Below are 22,215 nucleotides of genomic sequence, written 5' to 3'. Positions count from 1 at the left end.
TTAGGGTTTCCTAGGAATGTCCACGCCTGTGGAGGGTTGGCAAATATCTGTAGGACTCTTACCACGGGGCCACAGGCTCTGAGCCCACCGTCCTCTGCCTAGCGCTCAGACCAGCCCAGCTCAGGCCAGCTTCTCGCCCTTTCTTGTGTCCTATAATTGAGCAGCGTCTTGGTCTGACTGTCCCATCCCTTGGCTGGCTCTTTAGTTCTCTAACCATGCCAGAAGTGTCGAGGGAAGTAGAGACTCAGACCACGCACTGCTTACCAGTGGAGAAGAGGCTCTCTCCAGCTCGGTCTCCCCAGCTCAGGAATAGCTTTGCACACTGCTGACCTCATCTCGGTGTGGAAAGGTTACAGTGTAGCACAAATACCATTTATTGGAATTTCAGCAGCTATCTCCTCCCTCTGGGGTCAAGCAATTGCTTGGCTGGCATCCTGTGGCTGCAGAGGAGCCACTGTTGCATTTCTTCTTGTTCCCAAGAAGGAAAACCACAGCCACTGCTTCCAAGGGCTGAAGTCCCATCTAGAGGGTGACGGCGGACAGCAGGTGGCAGCCAGAACCCACCGCACCATCTCTACAGGGTGTGACACCAAGGGGTCCCAGGGCCATGCTCACAACTGGTGTCTGGCCCACCCTCGATACCCTCACTGAGCAGAGAACTCCACCCCCAGCGGGCTGCTGTTCCACTCTGCCAGTGCTTCTCACCCTGGCATGAGAGAATGCAAATCCTACCCCCCCCCCGCCCCTACCTGCCCTCTTGGAACCAAAGCCAGTCACCGGTGCTTCCTAGGAAGCCTTCTCCTTGTCTACCACAGTGCATGCCCCGTCTCCCTGAGAGCCCACTGTTCCCACGTGGGCTGCCGTGGGTAACAGTGATACCCAGGCCAGCGTCTGTGACATCATAAGAGGCTGGTTGCTTTGAGGAATGCCCATGGCTGAGCCATTTCTCCGAGAGCCCTGATCCCTTCCCTTCTCGCCAGTGTAAACCCCTTCCCCCCCCCTGCTGCCCCTTTCTGGCGGACACCCGCCTGCGGAGTCAGGGCCCAGTTAGCGCAGGCCAGCTGTGCTGCTTGTTGCTAGTGCTCGGCTGTTTCCTGTCGTGAGGCCTGGGGGCATCTGTCTATGGCAACTGCCCGACTTCTCTTCCTTCTTTCAGAGTCAGGGCTGGGCTAAGAGCTTAGAGAGAGAGCAGGTGGGACCTCTTCCTGTTACCCCAGTTATCCCAGACACTATGCTAGGTATTTCTGCTGCAGTCAGTCTTTTTCACACTCCAGGAGCAAAGGTAAATGCCACATAGGACGATCATGTAGAAGAGGCTCCATGCTCGGAGCTGCTCTTGGAGCACGCCTTGGGCCCCTAGTAGATTCAGAAGCAATATGTCGTAGCCCAAGGGCTTGAGCTGGTGGTTCTCAGGGAAATTGGGCCAGATGTCTGCCAGGGATGAGTTCTGACCTCTTACCAGGAATAGCCCTTTCTTGGTAGACAGCTTCCAGGAGACACTGTATTGCACCAGGAAACTACACCCTAACTTGCCTAGGGCCTGTCTGCAGCACACGGGGCCAGCCATCACCTGAGACCAAGCGTCCCCCACCCCCAGGGACCTGTCCTTCGGTTCTACTCCCTCATCTACCTCCTATCTCTTACAGAGTTTGTCCTCTCCCTTCTGGAGAAGATGCAGACACAAGAGATTCTGAGAATCCTGCGGCTGCCTGAGATGGGTGACTTGGGCCAGTTTTTCCGCAGCCTGTCGGCCACCACCCTTGTGAGCATGGGTGCGCTGGCTGCCATCCTCGCTTACTGGTTCACTCACCGGCCAAAGGCCTTGACCCCACCGTGCAACCTTCTGATGCAGTCAGAAGAAGTGGAGGTGAGTACGGCAGGGAAGTCTGGCTGTCAAAAGGATCGGGCAGAGGACAGACGTCTTGAAGGCAGAAGCCAAACTTGTGGCTTGTCTGACCTCAGGTGTCCCCAAGAACCCTATAGTCCTGGCCCCTGGCAGCCAGCCAGCACACTGCAGCAGCCCAAGCAGGAGCTCCTCCCAGCCGGCCCACTCTGGTCCTTACACAGGGCACCTGGGTTTCCAGCCTCTAGAGTAGCGAGCCTTGGTTCACTGATGCCTCCAAAGCTAAGCAGGTCTTCAGGGGCTCCCACGCAGATCCCCTCCCAACCTGCCCTGGGTTCAGAGCTGGACATACTGTGAGGAGGAAGGTACAGTGCCCTGGCAGTCAGGAGTATTCCAGGCAAAGCCCGGAAGGACTGGCGAGATCTGCTTCTTCATCAAGCATGTGGAATTTTATTTGGCCTTTCTAAAATTCTCTTCATTTTTAATAGATTACATATTCATGTGGCTGGTAAAAAGCTAAAGGTGTGCACCAAAAAACTTTCACATTCTTCCCTGGGGTCCTGGTTTTCCCCTGAGACAACCTGTCCTGACCTCAAGCAAAAACTGTCTGTGGCTCTCCCACAGACAGAGCAAAAACTTTCTGTGCTTTTAAATGATGTCATCATCCGGCCATTGTGCCTCTGAGTGACCATAAACATGGCAATGCTTTGCCTAGTGGGGAAAGCACAGGTTGAGATGGGGGCTGGACCTCCAGGGCGTTTTCCCAGCAGGAGCGGTGTTTGGAGAGGCCCCTGTGTGTGCCGCGTGCTGCAGCACCAGTACTTTGGGAAAGGGTGACTTGTAGAGGGGCTGGGCAGGGCTAGCAGAGTGGTGAGGGGACAGCCTGTGGTGAGCAGCAGTCCTTGGCTTGCAGCCGGGTGTGCCTCTAGGAGCTGTGTGTTTCTTGCTAGAATCTTAACTCTCTGAGTCTCGGTGTCCTGTCTGGCACTGCAGTAGAAAAATAGGGCACCTGATCAGGCGCAATGGTGCAAGCTGGAATCACAGCTACTTGAGAGACTGAGGCAGGAGGATCACAAATTGCAGGCCAACCTGGGTGACTTATCATGACCCTGTCTCAAAATGTAAAAACAGCAGCAGCAGCAGCGACAACACAAGGGCTGAGGATGTAGTGTAGTGTGGAGGCCCAGTACAAACAGAGATTTCCCAGGTGGTCAGAGTCTGGTGAGATGGCGCACGTAAATCACTAGGCATCGTTGTTTTTAGTTACACTTACAATTATGACTCCTCTGGAGAGGAAGGGACTCTTCTGATGGGCAGCACGGATTCACTGGGGTCTTTCAGCGACTGAGGAGGCTGATTTTGCAATGAAAGGGCAGCCACGTTTGGGAGGCACGAGGAAGGAACCGTGGACATCTGGGCAGAGGTGACATGGTCTGAATGGGGTCAGGGTGGTAAGGCAGGGGCTCTGGCTCAGTGCAGGGGAGGCCACCACATGGCTGTGACTGAGAGGACAGGAGCTAAGGTGTCCCTTCCTGGCCTGGGGCCCCAGGAGCACAGAGTCAGGGTGGCTGCGACCAGGAAAGGAGAGAGCTGCTGGCAGTGAGGTGAAAGAGGCAGGTGGATCGCATGGGCCTGGCATCGCTTTCTCTGTGCATGTGGTGAGAGACTGTTCAGATCACGCCACTTCTCCTCGCTTACTTCCCTACCCTGGCTGCCCAGTGGCCTCAGCCCAAAGTCCAGACGCCTCGCCTTCAGCTGCAGCTCTCCTGGCTTGTTCTTCCGCCATGTCTATGAGCTGCTTGCGGTTCCCAAGTGCGCCTGCGCTGCTCCGCGTGCGGAGACTGCCATGCCCCACTTCCCGTTCTGCCTGCAAAACCCTAGGCACCCTGCAGAACCCAGCCTTGTGCCCACCCCATCCCACCCCACTGCACCTCCCATCCCCCATCCCCATCAACACACAGGCCTGCTTGACGGTCTCCTCTTTGGGCACGCTGTGTCACATCCACGTCGTACCTGTGACTCTGGCACGAACCAGTCTGATTGTGTGTGTCCCAGCTTCCCGCACATCTTTTTAGGCCTGGTGCTCAGAAGCACTTGCCAGGCAGAACTCTGGACCTCTCAACAGTCGTTTTGAGTAGCTGTTTGCTCTATGAAGCTCAGAGTTTTTCCTCAGAGCTGATGTCCCAAGCAGTGGGAGGCTCTGGTCCACACTATAGCAGCCCAAATAATGCTCAGAGAACAGGCAAGCTGTGGCCCAGGGGAACCCTGGTTCTGGAGATGCTGGGAGGAGTGGCAGGGAGGAGGGGGAGGAGGTGATAAAGGCTCCTAGTTTTCCTCCCTGCCCTTGCACAGAAGGAACATGCCCCTTCCCACCCTAGATCTTCCCCAGTAGGGGCCCAGGAGCTCTTTGCCCTGCCTGCTCACATTGGGTGTTAACATAACTCAGCCTGCACGCCTAGGCTTTTCCTGGGAGACTGTCTTCCACGCAGTCCTCACCTGACCCATGCTATCCTGTGAATGGGGAGACGCTGCCTTCTTGGCTAAAGACTACACCCAAGTGATTTTCAACGGAGGGGCATAGCAGCCAATCATGGGGTGGAGAACAGCTTGGCATGTCCATTCTGATGCAACCATGTGGCTATAGGTGAAGAATTACTGAAAATTCTGGACAGGTTGTATATGCTGACCAAGTGCTTGAATATGGTACATGTTGGGGGAGTGTGCAAGACACTGGGGTACTGGGCCTGTGTTGGGCAATTAGATTTTAATGTGGATGTGTACAGGTCAAGCACGTGTGGTCCAAGTGTGCACAGCACCACCCAGCCTCATGTGTGTGGACCAGGTATGCAGCTCTGTACACACCAGGCTCCCACTCTGGCTTTTCTGCCTGCCTCAGTCTGTTTGTCCGGCCTGTGCTTGCTTTTAGGACGGTGGTGGGGCCCGGCGATCTGTGATTGGAGGTGGCCCTCAGCTACTCACCCACTACTACGATGATGCCCGGACCATGTACCAAGTGTTCCGCCGGGGCCTTAGCATCTCAGGTGAGGGAGCTGTGGGCGTGAAGACAGCTGTGGCAGGTGCTGGATGGGTGCAGGGGTGGGTAAGCAAGCATGTGCCAGGGACATGGCAGAGGAGCCGCCGGTTTAGCAAAGGGAACCCACTTCTGACCTTCCTTCTGCCACTCAGGGAAGCAGCAGCATTATGTGGCGAAGGGTGACTCAACTTTCTTTCAGCCCCCTGGGCTGCATAACTTCAGACCTTATACTCTGTGCATCCCGTGGTGACCCCTGAACCGTGCCTCTAAGATGTCCAGGTGGCCCCAGGTTATGAGACAAAAGGAAGTAGTTAGGCGCCCACCACCTTCTCCTAGTGGCTCCGCAGCGTCTGTCTTCTTTCAGCTCTGTGCTGGGAACTGTCACACAAATCACGGTGGGAGGTGCCAGCTCTGTGCTGGGAACTGTCATACAAATCACGGTGGGAGGTGCCATCCTCATGTGCTTTAGGCTCTCCTGGCTTCAGTTGCTAAGACAGGCAGCTAGGAAAAGTCCACTTGATCCATGGGAAATCTCAGTGTGGGGTATCTGTCTGGGTGTCTGATGGGCAGGAGCAGGCCTCAAGCCCTCCCTGGCCTCTTCCTGCCACAAGTCTGCTTGTCTCTCTGCAGGGAATGGTCCCTGTCTTGGCTTTAGGAAGCCCAAGCAACCTTACCAGTGGCTCTCCTACCAGGAGGTAAGTCATAGAGGGCAGGCCTGGCACCATCCACTCATGCAGGAGTGGCTCCAGGGGTGAGGAGGGGCTTCCGGGCACCCTTCTGGGTCTCACAGTGTAAGTTTTTATTTTTCTGGCCTATGTGCCAACCTCTTTTCTGGCAGTAGTTGTGAGGGGCTTTAGCTTGCATGGGTAGGGAGCCAGGAATCCTACCTTGGTATCTCTCTCCGGCCGTAGAGCTCTTGTTTTCCCATTACCTCCCATATCTGTGTGCAGGTGGCCAACAGGGCTGAATTTCTGGGATCGGGGCTGCTTCAGCACAACTGCAAAGCAAGCACAGATCAGTTTATTGGTGTTTTTGCACAGAATCGGCCAGAGGTGAGTATCTTCCCTGCCTGGCTTATAGGGCTGGGCATGTGGAACAGTCCTACTCCTACAGGAGAAAAAGCAGAGACCTTGGAAACACAGCACCAACCCACCCAGGTCTACCTTTCAGGAGTGAACCCCCAGGCCAAGCTCCAGGCATACCACACCCAGTGCCACAAACATGGGGAGGCAAGGCATGGTGAGGAGGGCCGTGCAGATCCTGGGAGTGAGCCTGCGCCTGTTTGGGCATGAAATCCGGAAGTATAGAATTCTATGGAGCAAACATGGTCCACAAGGCTGAGCATGCATCGTCTGTTAGTCTTCTAGGTTCCTTGTCACACACAGAGAGTGGGACATACGGACCCTAGCAGGGATGCTGGTCACCTGATCCTAAGGGGAGAACAGTCTGCTTATCTTTACCCCCGCCTTGACCTTGTGTCTCCGTAGTGGATCATCGCAGAGCTGGCCTGCTACACATATTCCATGGTGGTGGTCCCGCTTTATGACACCCTAGGCCCCGGAGCTATCCGATACATCATCAATACAGGTGAGCCCTGCCACCATCCCTTCCTGCCATCGGTACTGGTCCCTAGCCTCTCGAGGTGATGCTGATCCTAAGTCATTCATGAGAGCCCTTTGCTTTCTACTCTCAGAAAACACTGGGACCTTACGCTTGGGTTCCTGAGCACACTTTCTGAGTCTCAGCTGTCCCCACACAGGCGTCCCCAGAAGCTCTTTGCACAGGGCTAGGATGCCAACCAGAAACCTCTGTAGCAGCCTCTGTAGCAGCCTCCACACACGCTACGGTTCAGTAAGACTTCTGGCAGCTCAACACTATGACTAGGCAGAGAGAAATATCCCAGGCAGACTCGGGGTGAAGGGGGTTGAGTCTGAAGCAAAGAAGAGCTGGGAGTCTGCTGCAGGAGGCCCCCAACTTTCTGCCCTTTATTCCACCCAGCACCCACAGCACATTCCTTCACACTCATCATGGGGTCCCCATGACTGGTCTCACAGTCATCGACACGCAAGCCGTGGCACGCGTAGCCCTTGGTGCCACCACCTGGCACGTGCTAGTCCCAGTCACAGCCTGACTCTCTTTAATGGTCCCCACAGCGGACATTAGCACTGTGATTGTGGACAAGCCTCAGAAGGCCGTGCTGCTGCTGGAGCACGTGGAGCGGAAAGATACCCCAGGGCTCAAGCTGGTCCTCCTCATGGAGCCATTTGAGGAAGCCCTGAAAGAAAGAGGGCGGAAGTGTGGGGTGGTCATTAAGTCCATGCAGGATGTGGAGGTAAGAACCTGCTTCTGGGCTGTTTGCTGGCTGGCCACCCATTCAGATCTGCTGGTTACTGGCCCCTCTCGTGTACCCATGTGGCCACTCTTCTGGTCCTCAAAGGATATGAATGTCACAATAGGGCAGGCTTTGCAAGGGGTGAGGGAGGATGGCCTGTTGCCAGTGCCCATGAATGTCCTCTACAAGAAGGCTCTCTGGCTAGCATGGCTATTGGCACCATCCCCTAGTTTTGGTGGTGATGATGCCAGCCTGGGAAGCGCTCACACCCTCCTGAGTTCCCCCTTTGCAGCTCACCTCTAGACCTGAGCCCAGCAGCCTTGGAACAGCCCTTCCAATGGGAGCCAGATCCCCAGCAGCCAGCAGAACTGACTTGCTTGTGCATGGCCTCCCCAGAGACGCACAGTTGGTGGCAGCTTGTGGCCTGCTAGAGTGATACCAGGCATCCTGGCCTCTTGGGCCTCAGGCCCTTCTTGATGACTACAGTGCTCTACTGGGTGTAGGCCCTGGGCCTTCCTGTTTTCCTCTGCCTCCCTATCTGCTCCTCCCTGTACCTGCCTGTGTACTTACACCCCTTGGTGACATTAGCAGCCACACCTGCACTGACATCCCCCACAGGTCCCCCAGCACTGAAGGCTCATCTGTCTTACACATGTAGACATTTCCAGCCCAATGTGTTGCAAACCTATTGGCATGTGCACTGTACCTGTCCCCTCAGCCTAAGGCATCATCTCTGTAATGTATGGGGTGGGGCGAGGCCAGTGATGGCAAACCTTTAAGAGCTTTCAAAGACACAAACAGGCCACTGGTCTAGGCCTAATCCACATCTTTTCTGTCTCCCAAGAGCCTCAAGATAGATGTGCATCCAAGGAGTGGCCTGGACCTCTGGGCCCTACTTTGCTGAATTTATTTTGATTTTCTTAGAGAATCTTTGAGCACTTAAAAGCAGCATTTTCTTCTTTCAGGACTGTGGCCAAGAGAATCACCGTGCTCCTGTGGTAAGCTAACCTGCCAGCAGGGCTTTTGGACAAGATGGCAGATAGAGCCCTTCTTCCCAGAACCCCTCACTGGGCGCCAGGCTCAGTGGAGAGGCCAGGCAGGCACCTCCAAGTTAATAAGCAACTCCTGCATGCAACTCAGGAATGCCCAGTTGGGTGCCCGGACTTCTATGGGCTGAGGGCCCAGGGAGGGACCTGGAACAGGAGTCAGATGTTTGGGAGGAAGACAAAAGGCCTGGCCGCCCATGGCGCTCTAGTAACTCGTTCTTGGGGAAGTCTTATTTTTATGCCTCTGACCATACTAGACTCTTAAGAGCATGAGATAGACAGAAGCAGCAGCAGAACCAGAAGTTAATCCCTGCACAAAGTGGTTTCTGCTGTCTTTGGACACCTTTGCTTTGTGAAGCTTTTTGTGTGCCATGCCATGTGGTGCTCCCTGGCACTGGGACTCAGGGAGGGCAGCAGCTTCCTGGGCTGGGCCATGGATGCAGAGGTTTAGGGTTTCTAACAAGGCCTCCCTCCCATTCACTGATGCTTTTGTCACCTCTGCTTCCTGGAGCTCCTCACAGGCAGCCCTGTGTGTTCACCACCTCCCAGTGCCAGGCTCCAGCCTTCAAGAGCTGCTGCCTAGTTCATCGGCCACCTGGTCACTTGCTCCCAGGCTTGTTCTCTCCCTGAGTTCCTGCCCTCACTTGCTGTCCCTTCTCAGCTCACACTCAGCTCCTCTGGGGAGCCATTGTATGCACAGATGCTAGGCTCCTCCTGGTGAGTCCACAGCCCCGTGCCCAGTGCCCGAGCTGGGGCCCAATGCAGAGCAGTCCTAGAGAGGCACTAGGCAGCTCAATTCCTGGGCTGCAGCTTTCACTCAAAACTTAACCCCAGACTCTTGGCTGAAAATGAGAAGGGAAGAGGGCGGTGGCCACAGCCAGTAGAAAGGGGAGATCTTTGGTAGAGGCCCGCATGTGGCTCCCGTAGCCCAGCCTCGTCTGGGAGAACTGGGCTAATCCTAGAGTAGATGGAAGCCATGGGACCAGATTGAGGTTGCTGGGACAGATCTGTATCCATGCACTCAGCATCTTTTCCCCATCCTAGGAGCTCACCTGCCCGTGTTTTCACACAGCAGCACACAGGGGCTTGCGCACCTTTTTAGCACACACGCACACCCATGTTGCACACTTGCAACACACGTGGGGCTCATGAGGGAGCCATCCAGGTACTGCGGGCCCTAGCAGCTTGCGCCAGGTCTCCCTAACACATACCTCTCCTCTCCTCACCCCTGCAGCCCCCACAGCCTGATGACCTTTCCATTGTGTGTTTCACGAGCGGCACGACAGGTAAGTAGGGGAATCCAGATCGCAGACCCAGGCACTTGCACCCTTGCCCAGCAGCTGGCAGATGACTTCAGGAGTCTCTCACGCCCTCTGTGACATAGGCTGAGTCTTATCTTGTGCCTGGCACCTCAGTGGCTGCCAGGATCCACCACCAGACAGGACCGAGGTGGCCAGATGCAGGAGTGCACTGGGCAGGGCAGTAGGGGCCTTCACACTTCTCAGGGCCACTGGAGACTTTTCTCATGGAGGTGAGGAGGCTTTATCTCTGCCTCCCAACCCTGTCTGGACCTTGGTCACAGATTGGAGGAGGAGTGTGGGGTTTGGTACCTGACAGCTGGAGTCTGAGTCCAGCTCCACCCCTTGCTGGAAGCACTGACTCACAAGACTGTCAGGGAGAGGACACACGCAGAAACAATATAGTCTGGGCCTGGCGTTGGCAGAGAAGCGCAGGTGTCAGCGTGGGTGGGAGGAGCTGTGCGCACCCTGCACCAAAGGGACCCCACTGGGAAATGGGAGCCATGGGATGGGAGATGTCCTCTTCCGACTCCCTGTCCAGGGCTCTTCCCAGCCCCATTGCTCCTTCCCACCCAATTACTTGGAAAGTCACTTGCTTTGCTCTGTCTGGGATGCAATTTCCAGCCATCATTTTCTTCTGAGGGCCAGCCTGCCCTTATGCCAGCTCTTTCTGCACAGTGGGCAGCACCCTCGTGGCTCCCTTAGGAGCAGCCTCTGACCAACCCCATGAGCCTGCCAAGTCAGTGGATCACGAGAAATGTGGCTTTATCGAGCAGAGGTGGAGTTTTGCCATTAATTCAAGGAGGTTTAAAGGTTTGCTCCATGCTCTTTAACAGGTTCAATGCCCTTTGAAAACAGAAATCAAACAGCCAGAGCCATCCCAGAATTCAAGCCCTTCAGGTTTATGTTGCTTTCACAATAGAGCTTTCCAACATCTTTTTCATGTGAGTTTCACAGCACAAATTTTTGGTGACATAGTTGTGGGGAGCAGGTTTGCCTACTGTGGCCTGGAGCTTTGGAGCTCTGTTTTCCAAGAGTGCCTTTGGTGTTTTAATGGGTCACTTGGTCACCGGTGCTACTCTTCTGTCTGGAAAAGAACTTCCAGATGCTGAAACGTGCTGTCACCAGGCTGGGGAGGGCAGGCGTCAGCTGCTTTCCAGACTTCAGGTTTGCAAGGGAAAGCATGGAAAGCAGAGTGTATAGAGCCTGAAAAACAGCTTGCTGTCAAGTGTCCCGAGGCCTTAATCCAGAGCTGCATCTGGCCAGCTCAGAGCTGGGGCAGCGAGCAGACCTCTGACCCGGCGTCACCCTGCCTGGCCATACATGTGGGTTTCCTTGGATTTAGGCTGAGTCTTTGCTGTGTAGCTCATATTCGTCTTCTTGTCAGCACATTAGCCATGTGTGTCCTCAGTGTCACAGCCCAGCCGCAGCCCCCTTCCATGCCAACCACTCAGGTCCTTAGCCACATCAAGGCTTGCATTGTTCTTTCCATGGGGAAAGATGGCAAATATGATCTGAATCTGACATTTGGCCCTGAGTTCTGAGGAACCATTCTGGGAAGAGTTCTATCTAGCATGTGATGGAAACCTCAGTAGAAGCCTCATAAAGTACAGCAGGGCTTTGGAGCCTCTGCTCAGGCCAGGGAGGCCCAGGAGGAGGTGAGAGATTGTGCTTCATACCCATTGATGGCTGAGGGGTGGATACATGGTGGTTTGTTCTTTTAAAAATAACTATTCTTACAACTCTTCCCCTTTCAAAAAATAGACTTATGGGCATAACAGCCCATTTTGGGAAACTGAGTCCCTTGCAAGTTAAGATATTGTAATCTCAGTTCATATACATTATCTTTCCAGAGAGGAAAAAAAAATCAATGATATCATAAGACACATTCTTCCCATTCTTTTATGTGTGTGTGTGTGTATATATATATATTCGTTCATTGTACTTTTTTTTTTTTCACCCACTGTGCATCAGACCTGCCATGGGGGCTGAGGACATAGGGCTGGATGGGACCTAGTCCTGCCCTCACAGCCCATTCCATCAGGCAGCTACAATCTGGGGTCACATCCCAAGTTGCTCAGGGTGCCCAGGCACGGAGACATCAGAGCAACAGGACGCAAAGGATTCCCACAGAAAGCCAACTAACTAGGAGAGGAGGGGAAAGGATGTTCCAGCAGGGGGCGCAGTGTGCGCAGGGGAGCAGAGAAATACTGCTTTGGGATAAGACTGAGCAGAGCTGGGAGTGCTTCAGGCAGGGAGTGAGGGTGCAGGGGTTCCAGAAGGAGGCAGAGTGGCCAGAGGGGCCGGAGAATCGAGTCTGTCAGCACTGTCTGTGGCTAAGTTGTCCCTGGAGGATGATGTCCCAAAAATACCTCTTGATGCTTCTGGTGTCTCTCAAAACTCCTGTGGTGCAGCTTTGGAATTACCTGACCTCTCTTAAGCCTTGACTTCTTGGCTATTGAATGAATACTGTACATTTAATGCAAAGATGGTCCGTGTAGCTTGGAAGGTGAACAGTGGACACCAGGTCCTACACTGCTGAGATGCTGGATGGCAACAGCTCTCACTGACCTTGCTTAAGGGAAAGAGAGGACCAAAGTACAGGCCAAAGTTTGAGTCTGGAAACTTGATCACACTTAGGTCTATCTAGGGAGGCTTATGCCATTCTCCATGTGAGGCCCTTGGAAACCTTTCTATATCACATGCAAAAGAAATGTGGCCAGAGGTTTATATTTGTTGCAACTCAGAGAAGGAAAAAGAGTTCTGAAGCTCGTCTCACACTTCCAGCTGGACCTTGAAGTCTGCTCCCAGGATTTATCATCAGCACTCACTTCTGCTTCACCCTTTGGGACTAGTGAGATGCCTTTAGAAGATAGTTGAGCCCTTTTGGAAACATTTTAGATTCTATAGATCAGGAGAAATTTATAAAATTACATTCATATCTGAAAGATGACATTTGTTTCCCAACTTACTGTGTTGGAGGAGCAAAGGGCAGGACTGAGAAACTTCTAAGTGTGTGAGTCTGGGCTGGGCAGGAGTATTGGAGATTTTTCAGCAGTGAAGAGAAAACTCTGTTGAGATTCTCAGAAACTTCTGTCCTGAGATTCTGTTAGGCTCGCAGCAAGCCAATTTCTCAGAGATAAATTTCTGTCAGGTGGGATTCTGTACCTAGCATTTTTGAGAATGTTCTTAGCAACTTCCCGAAGCTCAGAATTCACTGGCAGAAGTTACCAGGTGGTAAAATCCTTTGTGGGTAGTAGCACTCTAGGAATTTTATCTAAGCGACAACTGAGAAACGTCTTCACCTGGGCCTAGGTGTGAAGAAGAGGGTAGGAAAGAAGGTAAGTGGAGATAAAACAGACCTGGTGGCTCTTTTTCCTCCCCCAAAGGAAGGTATTGTAACAACTCTCTTTTAGAATCATGTAACCTCCTGCATCCTTGCAGTCACCTCGGTGGTTGACAAAGTGGGCAAAAGCCCTAGAGCCCAGGTTAAGGTCCAGCCCCGCACATCTCAGGCAGAGAGAGGAGTGTGTGTCTTGAATTTAAAGATGCTCCTGTGTCTGCCAAATGGGTCAAGTTGAGCAAGTAGGTCTCCTGGGATATAATTAGGAGAGCAACTTTATTTTTATCTGCATCCGTCCCTCTAAACTTGCTCAGCGAGGGTGGCTCTTTCTCTGCTTCTGGGTGAAAACATAGGCATCGCCTACCTTTTTCTGGTCGCCCTCAAGTAATGAAAAGTCCCATGGCCTTGGAAGTCATGAACAGAATCTTTCTTTGTCATCTTCGTAGTCACAAATACCCATCCACATTAGGAGCTGGTGTGTGTCCTTGAGGCTCCTCCACAGCAAAGGCGTGCCAGGAGGACACGTCCCCTGTTCCTCGTTTCCTTTCTGCTGGCTCTCTGTGTCCCCACCTCACCAGCGAGGCTTCTGCCTTCTCCCAGCAGCTGTGAGTTGGGCATGGGAATAAGTGAGTGGGCGATGAAGTGGGGCAGATGTCCTAAACCTGCCCGCCCTTTGATGGGTGCTTTCCTGAGTTGTTCTGACGCCGGCAGGGCCCTACTGTGGGCCCTCTGTGCATCCTTGAATGCCTCCCTGTTTTTGTGTTTTGGAGGGAGGTGTCCTTTGGCCGTGTGGGCACCATCACCACTACTGCGCCCCGAACTGATGCTGCTCCTGCAGACACCACAGCCAGGCCTTGGGGTCAATCGGTGGCAGTGGCAGTGGTGGTGGGTTTTTCCACCAGCTTCTCCAGCTGTCTCACTGGGTTCTCAGGCCCAAGGAACGCACTCAGTCTTCTCAAGTGGCCCTGTTAGGCTCTGAGTTAGTGGGCTGCAGGTTGGACTGGGAGAAAGGACTCTTCCTTCCCCTCCTTTCGATGGGCTTAGGCATCGGCCAGCTCTCTCCGCAGAGCCTCCTCACTTACTCTTGCTCCTCTCCCCCTTTTCTCTTCCTTCCCTCCCCCTTTCTCACTCTCTTTTTGTGTCTCTCTGTCTTTCTCTGAGGAAAAATTCATGTAACATAAAACTAACCATTTTAAACTGAGTATTTATTTTTATTTATCTTTAGTTTTTGGACACAAGGCCTCCCTGCATAGTTCAGGCTGACCTTGAACTCACTGTGTAGCCCTGGCTGGCCTCACACTCGCAATGATCTTCCTGCCTCAGCCTCCCGAGTTCTGGGATTTACAGGCATCTGCCACCACACATGTCTAGACTGAGTATTATACAACATTATCTTTTATTTATTTACTTTTATGTTTTTGGTACCAGGAATACAACGTTATCATAGTCCTTACTCAGCCCTTTTGTGCTTTCCTCTGGGTGAGGGTTGCAAAGTGAACATACTGGGTTATTTGATATTCCCTGATGAATTCTTCATGTGGTCTTGCCTTTGGAGTTTTGCTGCAGTTGGACCTGCCGCCTCAGGGGAAATGTCTAGTTGAACAGCTTGTATACATGGATTACATGCCAGCCTAGAGCAGTTCTCTGAGATGGGCATTGTCAGCCCTGTTCTATAGGCAAGGAAACTCGGAAAGAGACATGGCTGACCGATGCCCTCCTGGCTGGGGTTTGAGCCCTGTGGTATCTGTCCAGCAGCAACACCAAGGCTGTAGGCCCAGACATGAAGTGGTGGCAGTGGTGGCCTCTCTTTCCAGCCTGCTGTGCCCCGGGCACGACCTGTCCCTATCCTCAGAGTCATCCTAGCCCTGCCTCGGGCCTCTGGCTCCCCAAGCACCCAAGCAGGAGGGGCTGCTCCCCCATAAATCTTTCCAGGCACCAGATGTAGCAAAGAAGACTTCTGCCAGCAAACAGTGCTATACAGGCCTAGAGAGCTGCCTTGGGCACCAGGTATTCGTGAGGGGGACAGGAAGCCCAGAACTTGGCCCCTGAGAGAGGCAGAAGCGTGTAAAGTGCCACACGTGGAAATCCCTTCAGGCTTCGAGGCACCCGCCCGGGCAGCTACATCACTTGCTATCCGATGCCAGCTTGCTGGGAATCCTGCATTTTCCGAAGCCCCCTGGCAGGAAGGAGGTCTGACGTACAGCACACACCTGCCTCAGATTCTGAAATTGGCTACAGGCAGAAGCCAGAGGCCTGGGCTGACAGCCTGGCATCTGGGAATGTGTGTTCTCAAGGACTGATCCTTAGGCTCCCAACTAATTCCCTTTTTCTGTTTTCAGGGAACCCCAAAGGTGCGATGCTCACCCATGGGAACGTGGTGGCTGATTTCTCAGGCTTTCTGAAAGTGACAGAGGTGAATAAAGTCAACTTACTATATCAGTGTCTCTGAGGACAACTCTCAAAGCCTCAGAGAGTTTTTAAAAAAATTTTTTTTCTTGATATAATCTGGACTGCCATGCATAGCCAAGAATTTCTATTCTCAATAGATCAATTCCACTTTTACAGCTACTTTTAACTACAAATACTGAAATGATTGATCCCTGACAAACAGTTGATTGATTTCTAAAGAGTGCTAAGATTCCAGGGAAAAAAAGCATGTAAACCGATTTTGTTTCATTTTCAACTTCAAAAGTTGAGATACCTGTGGTTGTGTGTATGTGTACCTTTTTTTAGAAAGTAACCCTTAACTTGTTCTTCAAGGAGGTCAGGGTTTAATTCAGTCATTTTGTGTTTAAGGACTACTAGAGTCTGAGAAACAACGGCAACTGCTAATTTGTAAGGCTGTACTTAAAGGTAAATCTAAAACCAAAAAAAGCTTTTGATAACTTGACCTGACAAAAGCATGTTAGTGTCTTATAACCGGCTAAGACAGGAGGACCTCCCTCCGTGTGGTGAGTATGTTCTGCCGCTTTCCTCAGGAGAAAGCAGTGTACCTTTTCACAGAAACTGGGCTATTTCATGGAAAGGCTCTCTCCACATTCGTGCTAGATGGAATTCTGGAAGCTCTGCCCCAGCACGCTTTCATACTTAGGCAGAAAACTCTGAGAGATGGTTGGTGGCTGAACCCGACTTAGGGACCACAAGCCACTTCCCAGGGTTTGTCCAGACAAGCTGAAGAGGCAGCCGGGAAAGCTAAGGCCTCTGTGACTCAGGCTGACACTGCGGAGTCCTGCAAAGGGCAGCTTCCTCGGGCAGCCCCTTAGCCTGTCCGGAGCAGCCCAGTCCCCAGAGTGAGTCCCCTCTGAGAGGAAGGACTGGGTCACCTCTCCGTTTTCCCCTCAAGGGGATGAGGAGACCAGCTTCCGCCACCTGTTTGCACTTGGCCTTGTTGCCCTCTCTGTCCCAGGCTCCTACCCCAGCTGCAGCTGGCACAGCCCTTGGGAGTCGGGGGGTGGGTCTGGGGCAGATCTTACAGTCTTGGGGGAAGGTTAGAGACCAGGCTGGTGCGACTGACTGCAGGCAAGGTGTAGGCCCTCCCGAGAGGAGACTCTGCGGAGCTGTCTCTGCTGGTTTATGTGTGCTTCATTTGGCTCTTTGCTTCTGCAGATAACCTAGACCCAGTGGCGCCGCGACCTAACACTCCGCTTCCTATGCTGCCCTGTGTCTCTCTCCCTTTCCGCACCTCCTCTCTCCCTCTCTCCCTCCCTCTCGCCCATTTTCCCCCACTCTCCCATCTCACCTCTCTCTGTCCTCATCTCTCTCACGCCCCTTCCCCCTCTCCCTGTCCGCCCCCTCCAGGACCATTTTCTCTTTATTGTTTTATGACTCTCTTGTCGTCTTCCTGTCAGTGTTTCTTTCCTTTCTGTCTCCCATGCCCGTCACCTGCAGAAAGTGATCTTTCCGAGACAGGACGATGTGCTCATCTCCTTCCTGCCTTTGGCTCACATGTTTGAGAGAGTGATCCAGGTAAGACGCCCGCCTGACTGACCGGGGCTTGCCTGGGCTCCTTCTGTTTTCTTGCAGAGTCAGTGGGCTCCCACTTGTGCGGATGTGCACTTTTCCTATTTGCCTTTAGCTCACATGTTTGAGCGAATGGTGCAGGTAAGGCCCTGGCATCAGGGAGGCACCATCGGTGCCTAGAACCCATGACCTAGCAGGGTGTTGCTTGTCACTGGTGGTGTGGACTAGGAACAAAATGCCCTATCCTTAGAAGGTACCATGGGCAGGAGGGCTCCGAGGAGCTGGAACAGTCCTCCTGTCTCTCTCGGAAGCATTGCTCCAGAGAGGACCCTAGGGCCTGCCCTGTCCTGCGCTTGGGCAAATCCTGGCTGAGAGTGACCCCAGCTGGTGGCCCCTAGCCCCAGAGCATTGCACCTCTGCAGAGGTGTGTCACTAGCCAAACTCAGATGTGGCCCCCACACTTCCATTCCGCCATTCTCATAAGTCCCTTAGAAGAGAGAACACAATAAATCAACAACCCAACTGCCACAGCTCTGTGGGCTGCAGATGGGGACAGGTGTCAGAGTGGCCCTGGACAGGCCTCACAGGGCTATGGTGAGAATGAGGAGAGAACCCACATGCAATTGTGGGAAGAGAGAATTCTGCATGTGTCACTCAGGGGAGCTGCTTGCAAATAAACTGACAAAGGTATCTTTGAAGCCTCTCCCTTCTGCCTGAGGGGCACACCTCCCAGTCCTCCAGGCCTGGGTTACAGCACTGTTACTGTCACCTCGCTTTGTGAGCCTGGGCCCAATCACTTTTGCTGGGCTTTGCTTTCCTCACCCGTAAAGGGCGGGTTACCCTGGGGTAGGGTTGCTGCAAATGCTAAATAGAAGAGCACATATAAAGCCCCTGCTGGGTCCCCAGTCCAATGAGGTGCCAGCCAGGCTCCTCTGGCCTCCTACCAAACAGCACCCACCAGAAGTGTAGCAGCAGCTGCAGTGCCCACAGGCATGGCACTTCTTGCCACAGCTGCAGAGATGTCCCTGGACAATTCATGTCCTTGGGGACCTGGAGCAGATCTGATTATAGGGTATAACACAGAGAGACCTGAGTTCTTCAGGGTTTAGGAGTTCGTATGAGGGGGCAGGCACCACGGAGAATGGCTCCTTTGAGATCTCCCCAAAACTCAGCCAGCACTCCTATCCTTCCCCCTGTGTCTTCTCCCTGTGCCTGAGTGGGACTTAGTGTGAAGCCAAAGGTGGGCGTATCACTAAGGTAGCATTCTTCCGGGTCTTGTGGCCACAGCCAGAGCTGGGTCAGGGGTTATGGATGTCCTCCACAGAGGGCAGAACTTTGGGCAGCTCTGAACTGAAGCCAAGAGTGACCACCTTAAGTGCTTCCTCCTTTCCTTCTAGTCCGTCGTCTACTGCCATGGAGGGCGCGTCGGCTTCTTCCAAGGAGACATCCGCCTGCTCTCGGATGACATGAAAGCCCTACGCCCCACCATCTTCCCTGTAGTCCCACGTCTGCTGAACCGGATGTATGACAAGGTGAGCCCTCAGGGAGTCCGTAGCCAGGCTGAGGGGCTGTGTATCTGGGGCATCAGGCAGGCTTGTCACGCTTCATCCTGAAAGTTTCCTCCTCTCTTACATTCCCTTTTCTCACCCTCCTTTCTCCTGTTTTCTTCTTATTTTCCAAACCATGTTTGGGAAAAAATTTTCAGGAACTTCTGTACAATGTGCCCAGACCTTCAGCTTGAGGTCACACTTTTGGTGACTTCCTTAGTGCTACAGAGCATGTGTTCTCCGCTAGCCAGTCGAGGCCTTTGTCCTGGGGGACATTTGGGCTCGGACAGTGTTTTCTGCCTTCTGTTCCTCAGATCTTCAGCCAGGCAGACACAGCACTGAAGCGCTGGCTCCTGGAGTTTGCGGCAAAGCGCAAGCAGGCCGAGGTCCAGAGTGGCATCATTAGGAATAACAGCATCTGGGACGAACTCTTCTTTAATAAAATTCAGGTGGGCAAATTAACAGATGGTTACGTTGTGATATCTGTGGCCAGCAGGTGACCTTCCAGGGGAGCTAGAGCAGTTTGTTCCCGTGGCCTGTAATCTTGTAAATTAATACCTCATTTGTTGTTTAAACCAAAGCTTAAGCTGCCATCAAATCTTGAAGTGGTTACCTTTTTATGTTTGGAGACATGTTCTACTCACCAAAGGTGACCAGCAAGAAGGACCCTGGATTCTGGCATCAGAATAGCTTTGTTCTTGGGGGATCCGGTCTTTTGGTCCACTTTGATGCCCCTGGGCCTGTCCCTGTAGCTTTGGTCTCAGTGGCTTCCCAGCAGCACCAGGTTGGAGCCAAGGAGCCAGGTATCTTCTTTTCCTCTCCTGTTTTCTGTCCCTTCAGCCCCTCCCAAACTAGGCCAAGTCAGAATTACTCATTTCTTCCTCTCCACCAGTGTCTCTGATCTCTGCATTATGCAAGCAATCTGTAGTTAATTGGTAGCATTGCACATTTTCCTTGCTACAGTATTTTTAGCTCTGAAAATTAATATTTAAACCCTTGGCTCAACTTACAGAAGCAAAGTGTTTCAAGTGTTCTTTGTTCCCAGTACTCATAGTAAATACAGCGTGGTATTGATTTACAAATGACAAAAAAAGCAATCCCATTAAAATGGAAGCTGGAAGAAATTGTCCTAAGCAGTTGTTTTGAGTGCTTGTGAATGATGAGTGAGAGGGCAGCTGTATAGTTTAAGGAAAGGAGAACCCGTATGTAGAGAACTGCATGAGCTCATTTTACAGCCTTATCTCAAAAGGCACCAAGGGGTTGGCTATAGTGTGGGTTAAATTGCAGAGCGCGTCAGGTTTAACAGCTGGAAGGGGCAGTGACTTTCTCAGCTCATGGCTCTCTCTGGTCTGAACCCAAGCATCCAGGGAGGGTCCAGTTATGGATGTTGACCTCGTGTGAGGCTGAGGTGGGCCGGACACCATCTCAGTCATCACAAACATTGCAAATTCTCTCCTCTCCCAGGCCAGTCTTGGAGGGCGTGTGCGAATGATCGTTACTGGAGCAGCCCCTGCGTCACCAACGGTCCTGGGGTTCCTCCGTGCAGCACTGGGGTGTCAGGTACTGTCCTGTGACCTTCTCTGGGAATAGTGGGCTGTGTTAGGAAAACTATTATACTCTCCGCTGTCTATAGAAAAATGCCAGAGATGGGATTTTTGTGGGATAAAAGAGCTTGTCTCTAAGGATGAAAAAAGTCCTAGAACCACTGAAAACCAGGATGGCCTTGCTGCCTTCTAGAAATCCTGGGTTAGCCAAGCATGGTACAGTCGTGGCACTCCAGGAGGCTGAGGCAAGGACAGGTTTGGGAGGGAGGGATGAGAAATCAAAACCACCAAGGTGGGATAGGTATATGCACCAATACCCCATAATAAATGTATTTATTATCTATGTCAAACATACTAATTAAAAAGAGAAGAAAAAGAAAAGAGTTTAAGCCCAGTCATACTCAGTGACTCTGAGTCATCGAAAAAGGGCTGGAGATGTAGCTCAACTCAGAGGCCCCGGGTTCTTTCTTATTAGTACACACACCCACACACATACATACACACACCTTCACATACACCCTAGGTGTATGCAATCTGGGAAATTTTTACCTGAACGTTTTTAACAAAGGGGAAAGGGATTAGGTAGCTTGTGTAGAAATCCTCGGTGTGCTGCAGAATCAGTGCCACCCCCATACTGAATCTTGCATTCCCCAGCCTGCAGATACCTTCCAACTCAGAACCAGGATCACATGGGAGAGTGAGAAAGCCCACTGGATTGTTTCAAGTAACAGGAACGAGTCTGTTGCATAATTGTGTATGCTTTAGTTTTCATACTTCAGAAACCATGAGCTTCTCACACTATCCTCCTGCTCTACACAGCCATGGCCTGACCAATTCTAAAGGCAGAGAGTCTCCTGCATGGGGCATTATGCAGACAAGAGGGGGCCTGGAGGGGAGTATATCACAGAGACAAAATGAAGCCTGTAGTAGAGTTTAAACTGCTTATTATTAATGCATATTATCCAAATGAAGAAGAAAACCAGTAGTTGAAAGCAGGTCGGAAATCTTTATCCCAGAGGATGTAACCGTATCTACTAAATGTCCAGGTAAAAATGTTACTTCTGCCCAGTACTTAGGCCATGTTGATGTGCTCAGCTCCACCTGGAGTTACCCCCCGAAGAGTAGCTCCCTCCCACTGTCCTCACCAGGGAGCATCTGGACAGTCACGGGGAGAGTGTTGCCCTCAGCATGGTTTCTGTGTTTTGCTTGAAGGTTTACGAAGGTTATGGCCAAACTGAGTGTACAGCCGGCTGCACGTTCACCACCCCTGGAGACTGGACCTCAGGTAGGGTGCGCTGGAGACGTGGGGATGACTTCAAAGCTAGCGTCAAAACAGCGGACTCCAGAACTCCCTCCCAGAAGATGAATTTTCATGAGCACTTGGGGAAAAAAAAAAGAAACAGAAGAAAAAAACATTAATAGTGCTTCTGTCTGGGTTGTGATCTAATGGCTCTTCTAGTTTTTTATATAAATTTTTGTATTTTTATAGATTTATGAAATATTTGCCTATTTTTATAGACAAAGAGAAATTACACTCCAGGTAGAAAATACTTATAATATGAGCACATCAAATTTTATGGGCTCTAGATAACATCCAACCTTGCTTAAAGTTGTTTTAGAATTATCTTTTAGAATCAAAGAAGCAGATTGAATTGGTTATGACTTGTAGAGGAGGAGCAGGTTCATAGCAACCAAAATGACTTCCTAAGGGGCATTTCAGGGGTTCTTTGGGAACTGAGGTCTCCCGTGATATTGATACCTAGAAAACTGCAGAAAGGACCTGCTCTCCTCCACATGCCTGTTCTCAGGAGGTTCATCCTTCAGGTCAGGGGAAGCCCGTGGACCGCCCATCAGCACAGTTAGACTAGATACAGGGCGAATCTAAAAAACGCTCAGCAAAAGACTCCTTCGGGGGCACCAACATCCTCTGTGAACCTGAGGCCACTCATTGTGCTTAAGTTTGCTCAGCTACAAACTGGAAGATTTGGGCTGATGGGCAGAAAACATGCTCGTAAGTGCAATACTACTTTCAGGAGCCTAAAGATAGTAGAAACACAATACGTGGATGCATATTGACCAATCAGTCTAATGTATCTACTTCCTTTCGGTCCTTTCCTTATTCTTTTTATGTCATCCTCTACATTTTTCTGTGTAAAACTATTTAATTTTTTAAAAGAAGCCAAAGTGTCACAGCCGTATTTTTTCACTTCAGTACATAGCTCACTTTTCTTTCAGGACCTCGGCCAGCACCTGGGTGAAACTTGCCCT

General features: G+C 51.9%; 1 protein-coding gene across 4 annotated transcripts in view; it reads left to right on the top strand.

Moving 5' to 3' along the window:
- Acsl6 (acyl-CoA synthetase long chain family member 6) overlaps positions 1-22,215 on the top strand; it is a 55,426-nt gene that overhangs the window by 13,329 nt on the left and 19,882 nt on the right. For 3 of the 4 annotated variants that reach the window (XM_063230580.1, XM_063230583.1, XM_063230582.1), the window contains exons 2-15: positions 1,647-1,867; positions 4,770-4,884; positions 5,508-5,572; positions 5,828-5,929; positions 6,365-6,464; positions 7,031-7,209; positions 8,175-8,207; positions 9,490-9,541; positions 15,236-15,309; positions 16,785-16,862; positions 18,254-18,388; positions 18,718-18,852; positions 19,868-19,963; positions 21,160-21,232. In XM_063230580.1, the coding sequence (XP_063086650.1) occupies positions 1,647-1,867; positions 4,770-4,884; positions 5,508-5,572; positions 5,828-5,929; positions 6,365-6,464; positions 7,031-7,209; positions 8,175-8,207; positions 9,490-9,541; positions 15,236-15,309; positions 16,785-16,862; positions 18,254-18,388; positions 18,718-18,852; positions 19,868-19,963; positions 21,160-21,232 (1,458 nt within the window). Of the gene's footprint in view, positions 1-1,646; positions 1,868-4,769; positions 4,885-5,507; positions 5,573-5,827; positions 5,930-6,364; positions 6,465-7,030; positions 7,210-8,174; positions 8,208-9,489; positions 9,542-15,235; positions 15,310-16,784; positions 16,863-16,919; positions 16,998-18,253; positions 18,389-18,717; positions 18,853-19,867; positions 19,964-21,159; positions 21,233-22,215 lie in introns of all 4 variants that reach the window. The other variant, XM_063230581.1, reaches the window with a different exon arrangement.

Source organism: Cavia porcellus, unplaced genomic scaffold (genome assembly GCF_034190915.1).
Source record: "Cavia porcellus strain 051 isolate PalLab524CR breed Dunkin Hartley unplaced genomic scaffold, mCavPor4.1 scaffold_19, whole genome shotgun sequence".
Classification (NCBI taxonomy): Eukaryota; Metazoa; Chordata; class Mammalia; order Rodentia; family Caviidae; genus Cavia; species Cavia porcellus.
This window is presented reverse-complemented; position numbering and strand designations above follow the sequence as displayed.